The sequence below is a fragment of the Geospiza fortis genome, unplaced genomic scaffold, assembly GCF_000277835.1.
Source record: "Geospiza fortis unplaced genomic scaffold, GeoFor_1.0 scaffold55, whole genome shotgun sequence".
Lineage (NCBI taxonomy): Eukaryota > Metazoa > Chordata > Aves > Passeriformes > Thraupidae > Geospiza > Geospiza fortis.
This window is the reverse complement of record NW_005054308.1, coordinates 3,166,829-3,178,954: the sequence shown is the minus strand read 5'-3', so window position 1 is coordinate 3,178,954 and position 12,126 is coordinate 3,166,829. Positions and strand designations below refer to the sequence as shown.

At 39.7% G+C, this 12,126-nt stretch overlaps 1 protein-coding gene across 1 annotated transcript in view; it reads right to left on the bottom strand.

Annotated features, from left to right (window-relative positions):
• Positions 1 to 11,268, bottom strand: part of DDX46 (DEAD-box helicase 46) — a 17,046-nt gene extending 5,778 nt beyond the window's left edge. Inside the window, exons 1-15 of the mRNA XM_031055190.1 lie at positions 11,265 to 11,268; positions 9,804 to 10,038; positions 8,775 to 8,915; positions 8,348 to 8,465; positions 8,012 to 8,177; positions 7,559 to 7,710; positions 7,121 to 7,234; positions 6,339 to 6,504; positions 5,850 to 5,970; positions 5,321 to 5,496; positions 4,767 to 4,888; positions 3,895 to 3,973; positions 2,026 to 2,108; positions 1,022 to 1,186; positions 520 to 682 (exon numbers count right to left, since the gene is read on the bottom strand). Coding sequence (XP_030911050.1) covers positions 520 to 682; positions 1,022 to 1,186; positions 2,026 to 2,108; positions 3,895 to 3,973; positions 4,767 to 4,888; positions 5,321 to 5,496; positions 5,850 to 5,970; positions 6,339 to 6,504; positions 7,121 to 7,234; positions 7,559 to 7,710; positions 8,012 to 8,177; positions 8,348 to 8,465; positions 8,775 to 8,915; positions 9,804 to 10,038; positions 11,265 to 11,268 — 2,005 coding nt within the window. The remainder of the gene's footprint in view (positions 1 to 519; positions 683 to 1,021; positions 1,187 to 2,025; positions 2,109 to 3,894; positions 3,974 to 4,766; positions 4,889 to 5,320; positions 5,497 to 5,849; positions 5,971 to 6,338; positions 6,505 to 7,120; positions 7,235 to 7,558; positions 7,711 to 8,011; positions 8,178 to 8,347; positions 8,466 to 8,774; positions 8,916 to 9,803; positions 10,039 to 11,264) is intronic.
• Positions 11,269 to 12,126: the final 858 nt, after the last annotated feature.

Sequence of the window (12,126 nt, the reverse complement as noted above, 5' to 3'; positions counted from 1 at the left end):
CTGCTGAACACTGATTTTGTACTTACTGATTTTATATAACACACTCCAAAAAATACTCTAAGCTTTAAGATACACTTAAAACACATGGACAGCATTGTAAAGAGATTTTTCTCCTCTTGCTACTTCCATTCTATTACTACTTGATAGAAAAAAAGTAAAGCAACAACTGCTGTTATTGTGGAATCTCAAATAAAAATATCATGTGATACTCCCCAATGGCAATAACGAGCAGTCAGCAATATTCCCTGGGAGGTGTTAACTCTAAGTAACAGTCCTCTGGCACAGACACAAGATTTGGCATCTGATGACATCTCACAGAGAACACTGAAGAGTAATTACACAAAACTATCATATCTATTTCAAATTAAGAGACAATTATCCTCCCCAATTACAAAGCAAAACGTGCTTATGAAGAAGGTATAAAATTGGTACTATACAGGACTTAAGTGATTTTTAACTACTGGATACCAACATTCTAGTTGGGAGTTGTTAATATAAGTCCTTAAATTTGCAGATTACCTCCATGGAGAGACAAGCAAGGATAAGAGGCCCTCATTAAATCTTTCAACAATCCATCAGCGTGTTCTTGCTTATCTACAAATATGATAACAGATCCTTTCTCCTGATAATGTCCCAGTAGCTCCAGCAACTTCAGAAATTTATTCTCCTCTTCTATGACAATCTGGAAAAAGACATACAAAAGAGTATAATTTGTATCTTGAGTCATTAAACAAATCCAGAGTGTATAAAAGTAAAAATCATGAACAGGAGATGAGTTTTTCAGGCTGTTCCCACAGCTAGTGGTAAAACAGCTGTTCAGCTTAGTGCTACAAACCAACTTGAACAGTCACACTGCATTTGTATATTAAGGTGTTGATTTATTCTAAGTTCATTTTTAATAAGGCCACTAAAGTTCTCAAAATAAAAGCTCTGTGGGTATATTGGTTTATATTCAACATTGCTGGGAACAATCCTTTGCAAGCAAAGGAGAAGATAAGCGAGGCAGATGTAGCATACTCACCACGTGCTGCTCCACATCAGAACAGACAACACTTCTGCCTCCAACCTGCACCTCTATGGGTTTGCTGAGGATCCTGCGAGCCAGGGCCTCCATAGCTCTGGGGAAAGTAGCAGAGAACATGACAGTCTGACGGTCAGGCCTGACGTTGTCTACAATGCGCATGACCTGTGGTGAGAGAACGTTCCCTGTTAACATCCAACTGCTGCAACTCCATTTCACACTCATACAAAGCTGTCATCTCTAAAGTCAGGTGGTATCTGCACCTCCCAGACCACAAAACATTCTTTACAGATTTCCTCTAGGCACCAAGCTGCTGGCACTGAAAGACGCCAAAACTTGCTGGATTCAGAAGGAAGTTGCATGGCAATATGGAATCTGGCAGCAGCTCAGCAAAAATCCTAGGAAATGCAGCAGAAACCCTACAGCTCAAGAGACAAATAAAAGGAATTTTCCTAGTTTTGGAGAACAGTACAGCCCATGACAACTGGAAGAGCCCTGGATGTCCAAAGCTCTCAGCAAGCCAGCAGCATTTCCAATGTTTTGTTCTTATCTCTTGCCAAGAGACATCAAAGTCTTTATAAACAGACTACAACTACTAACACAACACCTGTATCAAGGAATTACACAGGGATACCACAAGTACTCAAAATGAGTGTGTAAAACACTGTGTATTAGAGAAAAATCTAAGCTATATAGGAACTTATTGAAAGCAAAACAGAGAATCACAGAATGGTTTGGGTTGGAAGGGACTCAAAAGATCTTCCAGTTCCAAGCCCTTGCCATGGGCATGGATATCTTCCAGTAGATGTGAGGATAATGTGATGTTATAATAATGTGATCATAGATAGGAGAGTAATAGAAATATTAGAGTCAGCTTAAACTGCTGTCCATATGCAGCACATCCTTTTGAACACCCTCTGGCAGTGCAGCAATAACGTAGCATTGCAAAACCCTTGATGGGAAAAACAGTCTCTTTTGGCACCACCTCTCATGTCATGAATTACCTGAGGCTCAAACCCCATGTCAAACATTCTGTCAGCTTCATCAAGTACAACGTACGTGACTCTACGGAGGTTTGTCACCCGACCTGTGAAAGGAGAAGAAAAAACACATGGGAAACAAAATCAAATGGAAATATAGTTTCCCTTAGGAATATTTTTTTAAATGTTATATAGTCTCACTATCTTCTAACAAAGACATTAATTAATTTTTTAAAAAATTCACTGAATGTGAATTTTAATGTTCACACTTTAATCACACATACATTCTGGGAAATGTGTAAGTATGCACAAGGCCCTTTTAGTTTGTCAAACTCTTCTCTTGCATACCATCATAGGGCCAGAAGAACCTGTAAAATTCAGAAAACTGCCCTCGCCAAAACACATCATAAAACTAAGACTGAGCTGAAGCAAGGAGCCACATCAGCCAGTATCTGACAGCGGCACCTAGAAAAGAACATATTAGAGATTACAGCGCATGTGTGGAAGGCAAAGCCCAGTGCTAACTGCTGCAGCCTCAGAAAATTCCTTTATACACAATCTGTAATGCTTCCTTGGAATTAAGAATAACTATATGAGGATAACCATACTAGTTCTAGATCACTGCTAATAATAGGCATAAAACAGGGTAAGCAGTCTTTTAAAAATAACTATTATATAAAGATTAAAACCTACCCAGTAACACGACTGAATTTAAAAATCAAGAACCACCCCAAACTCTGGGACAGGTTGAAATAAAATAGGCAAGTTGTGTTTCTGTGAACATTTTGAAATTATCATGGACAGGATAACTAGCACCCTTCCCAAACAGTGAAGAGATTCCCCTTCATGAGAAGGATTTAACTCAAGGATTTTAGAATCATACTCTCAAACAATATAAACACATTCAGTTCCACACAACTGTGGAGTGACACTGCCAAATGCTCTCTGAATGGGAAAGATTCGTCACATTTTCTACAACTATCACTCAGACTTGTGCCTATCAAACTACAGAAGAATTTGGTCCTCTAAGCTTCAGCAAATTGTAGCTGAATCCTCAAATTATTTAAGACATTACGCGCTGCATTTTTTAAGATATAGAATTCAATATTAAGGAACAGAGCAAGTATTCCTTATATCTACGTATCTATTTAACATCTTAACACTTTCATCCCCAAATAATAACTTTGTAAAATTACTTGGGAACAGCATTAATGTACCTACCTTTGACGATATAAGTCTTGGAAGCCCAGTTCTATATGTCTTGAAGGTACTTTTTTCACAGAAGTTAAATAATGTCAACAGTTTAGTAGAGGTTTTGATGTGGAATAATTTAATAATAAAACTTTATCTAATAAGCATGCAATGGTTACACTAGGACAAAACCTCTTAAAGCTGCAGTGGCTCAGTTTAATCAATCTGAGTATCTGATATAAGGTCAGTTCTTTTACTTCTGAGCAGGTATTAAGGGAGGGCTTCTTTGTCTGTTTTTAAAGCCAACAGATAAAGGCAGAGTCAGGTGCTTTTGTAAAGCAGGGAACTGCTGAGCTACTCTAGTGTGGATCAAGGGGCAGACAAGCAATTGTTACATAACCTTTATCTAAATGACTCCAACTTAAAAAATTAGGAGCAGCACATTTCAAGTTTAGCAATGATAAACATTCTCAAAAACTCTTCAAGAATGTAGTATTTCCTGTCCTCCCCAAAAATGTCAAATCAATATATTCTTAGACCTATTATTAGTGCTATATACTCTCAATAGCTATATAGTGCAGCCTGAAGAGATATAAGAAAATTCCATAAGACCATTTATCAAAATACATGATCTTTTGAATCTGTTAGAATTACACAACAAATGTAAAAAAAAATCTCCAAAGGAAAAGGTTTTCTACTCACCATTGTTAGCTGCTAACATGTCAATCATACGTCCAGGTGTGCAAACAATAATTTCAGCACCTCTTTTGAGTTCAGCTATCTGATTTCAAAACACAGCAAACAACCTATTAGTTTTTGCTTAGTGATTTCTTTCAGATTTTTTAAACATATATCACCTTGCAAAAAAGAAAACCATCTACTCTGTAATACATCTGTTCTACTAACATGAATTATGTAAAGATTTTCATTAGCAATTTCTTCAAGTCTTTGGAGAACTTTGCTTCGAAAAAGAGTAACCTCTGACAGTCTGAGTTGCCACCACCTGGAGCAGTTTTAATGAGGAGATGTCTTCAATATGCTTAAGAGCCTGTAAGAAATGTCAGTGTTACATGAGGAACAAGTGATAGTAGATACACCACCTTCCACCACAGATGGTCACTCCTGTTGTTTCCATAAATGGGTGGGGTGGAGATCTGGAAGACCTTGAAATTAATCTCTAAATTACTTCAAGATCCAATAAAGCAAAGTTACTATTTTCTGGCTTTTGTTATCTTAAAGGGAACTCTCAGAAGAATACAGCTTCCTAATAACTTTCAAACTATTATATCCCACTAAAAATTCAATTTTAATTTAATGCTCAGTACATACATAAAGACAAACAGTCTGAAATTTTTAGGATCATACCTGAGACTTTCCAGGATCATTATTGTTTAAGGGTTAGTTACATGCAAAGCTTTTTGCACTACTACCATTCCCACAGAGAAAATCCATAATGAAGACTGCAAATGTACTGGATTAATGGAAAAGAAAAAGCAACTAACTTTGCTACAAAAGAAACACTGACTAATGAAGCCCAAGCACTCTTTGACAAGGCAGCCATGTGTTCTGCATACCTGTTCACTGATTCCTGTTCCTCCATAAACACAGACAACTCGAAGCCCAAGTGTCTTTGAGAATTTCTTGCACTCCTTGGTTATCTGCAAAGCCAACTCACGTGTAGGTGTCATAATGACAGCTGAAAAGCAAAACAGTTTCCTCATACACTGCAACATAAGAGCTGTTGTATTTTCCACAATAGAAATTAATCTTTTGTAATGATGTTTGCAGCAATTTACTTCGTATTTTTAAGAATGTAATTTCAAGGAAAAGATAAGTGAGACATTATGAGGAAGGCGTGGAAATCTGGTCCAAGTGTAAAAATCAAGGGAGGAAGGTCTCCCAGATACGTGGACATGGGAGTGCTACTGAAACAACATGAGATGGCACAGTAATCACAAAACAACATTAAAGAGCACAGTGATCTTTAACTAAAAAAAAAAAAAAACTACTTATCAATGGACATTAGTAAGCACTTCTCCCTACAACCAAAGAACTGAAATCCCATCTAGAGCGTATACTTGATGTTACATTTATTTAAATAGTAACTTTGAAAATAAAATTGGTTTACCTATGGGACCTTCTCCTTCTTCTAATGCTCTCTGATCCATAATGTGTCTGAACATAGGCAACAGAAATGCAATCGTTTTTCCACTTCCTGTTTTAGCAATGCCAATCAAATCCCGTCCGTTCATAATTGCTGGGATAGCCTGGGTTTGAATTGGAGTGGGCTTTTCATAGCCATGTCTTCAAGAAGGAAAAAAAAAATTTTAAGAATAAAATAGAATTTGACAGATGTGAATCATGAAGTTATGCTAAAATGTCCTTACATATTCGTATTTACATATATATATATATATCAGTGCCCTTCAAAAAATACAGATCAAAATGAGCAGCAAAAGCATGATACAAATGGCAGAGAACAATTAATAACAATAATTCAACACAGAGTGCTAAACATTCTGATGATTATAAATGTAACATTTACATGGACATGTGGCATTCATTATGGAGCAAAGTAAAAGGTCCTTCTCAAGGACATAGGACAGAACACAGTGAGCAAAATCAAGGATGATACAGTTCATAAAGTGCTTGCTTACTTTTTGAGGGCAGTGAGAATCTTCATGGAAATACCACATTGTACCCAGGTTTTTATTGGTTTGGGACAGCCTTTTCCCTTGACTGTAATTCCCTCCAGCTCCAGCCTGTACACATTGACCTCTGAAATAGAGTTTATCTTTTAACAGAGTCAAACTTGACACTTCTCTACTACCCTGATCAAAAAATTCTTGCTTTGTCCCTTAACATGAAATACTACGTTTATCACTACCAGAAAAACAGCTTTTTGCTTGTTACACATAAACACAGGAGTTAGATTGAAAGGACTCAGCTTAATTTTCCAACCAAAGCCTCATATATAATTATAGTAAGTTATCACAATAGAGATGCACCCAATTTAACATTTTTCTATAGCAAGTTGCTCCAAATGCTTTTTACATTGCAAAGCATTTGCTGTTCCAGAGCACACTGAAATCCACCTTTCTTTTCTTCAATAGTACCCAAGGTGTTCTGGTTGTATTTGTCTTTACCTTCTTGAGTCATTTTAGCTAGTTCTGGAACTTCAACATAGAAGTTTTTCCTGAAAGGTTCATATTCTATCTTTCCATGATCCACTGGTTCTAGCAGCTTTCTCTGCTTGGTCTGATAGCCAGTCAGGGCAGTCTGAAGGTCAACTTCCTCCTCTTCTGAGGAATACTGCAGAGATCACAATTTTTGTGTACATTAGGATTAATGAATTATGAAGGTGTTTGGCTTTTTTAATTTATAGCAAAACTATTCAGAAGCAACAGGTACTTCTTACTGTATTAGAGATGAAACTGAAGACCTGCTCTTAACTTCTGAGTCCCAATTGTTCTTTCCCCTAATGCTTTCATATTTCTCCCAAACCTTCACTCTCACTATGTTCTGTGTTACTTTCACAGCTTTACCAATGCCAGCTACCAGCCCCGTCATTCAGAACTAATCACTGCCACACCAAAGAAACAGTAAGAGGAAATGAAGAGAAAGCAGCTAGCCAGAGGATTGGTGTCACACTGCAGTCACAGCTCTGACTGATGTCCCCAGCTCAGCTTTGAAGGAGCACCACTAGCACTGGAACTGCAGCCACAGAGCACAGCCTGAAGTGGCTGAGCTCCAGGGCCTGCAGCGTGTTGAGTATGTGACTCAGACAAGGCTGACCCTCCACAGCCTCCTGAGCAGCAAAATGCCCACACCCTTCACAGCTCTTCAGGCCAAACACCACACACAACCACAGGAAGCAAGAATAGGCACTTTACCTGTTCACAAGAGAAATACAAAACAGTTCCATTACCTCCATTGCATCTTGGTCATTCTCCATGAGTTCCCCTTTCTTCTTTTCTGACTCAGCAGATGCCTTTTTGGTTGTCACCACAGTTACCACCTTGGTAACAGTTGGTCCAGTTTTCTATAAAAAACGTTTAAAAACATGAATGCGCTATTGTATAAAACAAAACCCATCCTGTAAAAAACATACAGAATATTTGTACTTCTGGATACATTATGCTGAGCAATTTATTTCCTACTTCCCTTAGTGAAATTTTATCAGAATAATGCTTGATAAACAGTTTCGTAAAAAACTAGGAAATGACAGTTAAAGCAAACATGGATTGAGTGCATATAATTTGTGCTTTTTTGCACTTTCCCCTATTTTTCCCAAGCCATTTTGCTATTAAAACATAAAGTCATCTCCATCTTTTAAAAGCAAGAAATCTTTAACAAATGATTTTACCTTTTCACTCCCACCTCCACCTTTCACACTTCTCATATTGAACTTCTTGACCTCTTCTTTTACTTCTTCCATATAAGCATCTAAAGGATCTAACTCCTCATCTTCAACCTCATTGCCTTCTTTTTCTCCTTCTGCAGTTTCCTCTTCATCATCTAAAAAAAGTGAAAAAAATCGGAATGAAAGACAGGGAAAGACAGAAATCCTTACATGTGTCAAATTATTGTCCACCCAAATAACTACAGCCCATTATATTACTATATAATTTTTCCTCATACAGATCTCTCCAGTTGGTTTATCAAAAATCTATCTTAAGCCATCTGACACCATGACCAGATTTAGGCTTTTTTATTTTACGATTTACATTCTGAAGAGTAATTAGATGCTTTAAAGATACTGAAATAAAAATATTACTAGGAACAGAAGTATTCTGTTATTTATAAAGAGTTTAAATACCATCATCATCTTCTAAACTCCATTTTTTCCCCTGTTTCATCTCTTCAATTTCTTTTTTTAGCTCTCCTATGTTTTCCATTGCCTTCTTGCGTTGTTCTTCCCTCCATTTCTCCACTCTTTCTTTTCGTTTTCTCATTTCTTCCTCTAGTTTATTCTGATCAAAATTCTATGACAAAAACCAACCAAAAAGTGAAAATTAATGGCCATTGGATTTATTTATGCTTCTTGAAACAAACGTAACCATTGAGTGAGCAAGCTGTAGAAGCTGTGGACATCCACAAACTTCCTGGTTTAAATTCTTTATCTTTTAAATTGACAAGTGTTAGAAGCCTCTACCTCAGTGGCCACAGCATTTGTGGTAGCATCTTTGTCTTTCTCTTCCTCTTTGTCATCTTTGTCCTTTTTCTTTTCTTTGGAAATGTCCACACCATCTGTCTTTTCTTTAGATCTTGATCTGAAAGGTGAGATCAAAGGTTTCTTAGAACATTACAGCTTTTCTCAGGGGGAGGATACACATATGATGGACAGAAACAGAACTATAACCATCCTCTTATATTTTCAAGCACTACAAAACACACTGCTTCCAAGACAATTTTTCCATGTCATGTTATCATTTACAGACTTCCCACTCATTTTACAGCAGAGCCTGACTATATGCTGTTTTCAGTTACATCTGAAAACAAAACCTTATCAAGATATAGTTAAAAGACAATGACCTGCAGCAAGCTTTCACACAATTCTAAAGCTAAGAACACAAGAATACCTGTTTTCTGTTTTCCTGTTCTTGCTTGGACTGGAGGATCGAGAGCGTCTCCCTCTACTCCTGCTCCGTGAGCGCCTCCTCTCTCGGCTCCGGGACCGTCTCCTCTCTCGGCTCCGTTCCCTTTCTCTACTCCTTGAACGTCTGACATGCAACAAAATTGTCTTTACTTAGGACATGCTCATAGCATAACTTTAGCCCTCCGTTGAGGAACAGGTTGTAAAAGGAACCCACCAACCATCAAGACCACTCTCAGGGTCTCTAGCTGGTCAGAGTGACTTCAAGATAAGTTAGAAAGTCTCTTTCCTCAGCTTGGCACATGAAGAAGGAGTCAGAGGTCTTCATTTCTAGGTCTCAAGGTTGTTTATTGTATCTTAGCTATAAAATTCTTTCTCCTGACCTGCTGAGGTCCACTCAGCAAGACAGTCAGAGGCACTCTGCCTCCCCTGGGGTGGTGTTATCTTTTTATACTAAAAACTACGTATATAATATTTACAATTACTTTCTAATACCTATCATGTTAGACAGTGAGATTCTACTCTAAACCAATCTAAAAGTGCCGCCATCACGGCAGAAGATGGAGGCCAAGAAGAAGAAGGAGAAAGGCTGGACACGCACAGATTCTTCCATCTTACGCCCTGAACCTCCATTCTAAAAACCTCAAAAAATCTATTTTTTACCTTGTGATAAATTCACTATCATTCTACTTAAACTTTTGTGGCTTGTAATTCTTCATATAAAGGTTGGTAATTGTTTTTTCTAAGGGCTAAATCAAAGGCACAGGTGTCTTGGGTTCTGTGCCAAGGTCTCTGAGCCCCCTGGGCAGGGTCTCAAGCCCTCCAGGGCAGCTAGAGGAATTTCCTGGGTTCCCACAGGCCACAAAGAACTTAGAAACTCCAGCACCAGCAAGCATTTAATAAGCAAAAAGCCTTAAGCATAGTGAAATCCATCGTGTAACTAACAGGAGTGGGAGAACACCAACGTTCAGCGGACAGGCACTTTCAGGTACTCTGACTGGAGCTGATGCCGTACCTTTGACGCTTCCTGTCCCTCGAGCGTGACCTTCTCTTGTCCCTGCTGCGCGACCTGTCCCGCCTGCGGTCCCGCTCGCGGCTCCTGGAGCGCCTGTCCTCGCGTTTCCTCTTGTCCGACGGGGAGCGGCTCCTGGAGCGGCTCCCGGAGCGGCCCCGGGACGCAGAGCGCTTCCGGTAATGCCTGCGTGGCACAGAGTGTGAGCACCACCACCATGTAAACCAAAAAAAATCACCTGAATTTCTCTGACTTTTTAAATGTCTAAACTGTTGCAATCCTCTTGCCAAACTGATTAATCACATACTCTATGTAGAATATACAAAACATGCATATACAGTCCTAGTGACGCTGAAATTAGAAGGATTATTTGGTCACTATTTTCTTTAAATTTTAGAGTACTATTATAAGCACACCATGAGAACACCAGAACATCAAGAACAATTTCCTTTTCCGAAATCCACGGATTTCCATTTTATATATAGAAAAAGCTGAAGGCTCTTTGAAGCTATCCCAAAATCTGTCAAGCAAACAAAACTGCTCTTTGTTGCTTTTTATACAATAAATATTTACCCATGTAAGGTAGGTGAACTATAGCTGTGCTCAATGGGAAAGCTGTCAGAGTGGAATTAAAGAAACATAAACCCCTGAGGAAGTGACACCGTGGTCAATGCCTTTACCATGCTGACATCAACAGAAATTCTTTAATTTCAAACATCACAACAGAAGCTGTCAGAAGTCAGCAAGGCTTGAGGGGTGTGATGGAGACAGGTGTCTCCTTCCCTCCCCTCATTAATGCTCCTATCCCAACCACACTGTGGGGCAGAGCAGGGGCAGGAATTTCCTAGGAAACTCTTCAACTGAGTGCAGAAGTCACAGAGGGACCTTGACTGTGACCATCTCCTCATCCCCCAGTCCCAGATTTTCAGACACCATGCCAGAATAATTCCTTTGTTCACCCTCCTGTGGCTCAGGACCCACAGACCCTTTCTCCTGACAAGCCCAGTAGTCATGCTTGAGAAGAAGGAAGGAGCAGAGAAGGCAAGACTTTTAAGTCCCCCACTCCCTGTTTCACTTCAATGGTAGTACTAAAATAGTTCAGCTCTAAAAACAGCAGTATAATTATATCTAGTCTATGTTATGTTGTACATTTAGGCAGCACATGCACTTGGAGTTAGTACAGTAGCACACACCCACATCCTGCCTATCAGCAGGATAACTGACTGCAAAGAACATTTGTCAGTATTGAGATTTTTAATTTCTTTTCCATCTCCATCACAAAATGCCATGGGATCTGCTTTATACTTCCTCTCTTTCTAACCTTTTCGTTTTAGAGAATTACTTTTGTTTTTAATTTTTTTTCCTCTATAGTGCGCAATAAAGCCAAAAAGATAATTTCAGATTGCAGAAGCCCCAGTGGGAGGAACATTTCCTCACATCAACCCCAGCACATGCAGCCCCTACCCATCTCCACCCACCATTCACTCTCACCCTCTTACCATTTCTTCACTTTTAAAACTTTAAACCCACTTTTAACATTATTTTTAGCCCAAACAGACGAACCCTGTCATTTTCAGCCGAGAAGCTACACTGTGACAAGCAACTGAGTCCTGCTGGCTGGAGTGCCAAAGCTCGGCTTTCAATACAGGAGGCTCTAAGGGTGCCCTGTACCACCCACTGCTGCCCCAGCTCATCTGGAACTAATTTAGATAGATCTGTGGGAGTGCCCAGCTCTGCACTAGATCACTAATTTGAGCTTAAGGTGGTTGTTAAAATTTCAAGTAATCTGTCTCCCTCGGTGGAGATGGACCTGGGAGCTGTTACAGTGTAATGCAACTGTATGTGGGGACTGTCGTATCAGCTTTAGTATAAAAATCTGATTAAACTACGAGACAGAGGCATATGCCTGAGAGCAGGAGCAAATTTAAACAGTGGAAGTGTTTTAAAGCCTGATAGGTGTGAGCAGCTCTGTATCCTCTGGAGCACAGCTTCGGCCCGAGACACAAGCAGCACCAGGGCACGTTACTACTGAGCTGGTTACAACCCCAATCGGGTCTTTACATCAGCTGGGAGAGGGTAAAATATACATAGTTCATAAACACAAAAGGCACAAGCAAAAGCATCTAAACCAAGCTAACCCCCCTACGTGGCTAATTACGACATTTCGGAACAAGCCCGAGAAGGCCGGAGGTGCTCCGGGAGCCCGGGCTCGGTGCCGGTGAGCCCCGGCAACTCGGACCCACCCAGCGTGGGGATCCTCGGCCCCGGCCGGAGGCTCGAGTGCCCGGCCCTGCCCTTAGGGCCGGCTCCAGGCCCGGGCCCTGCC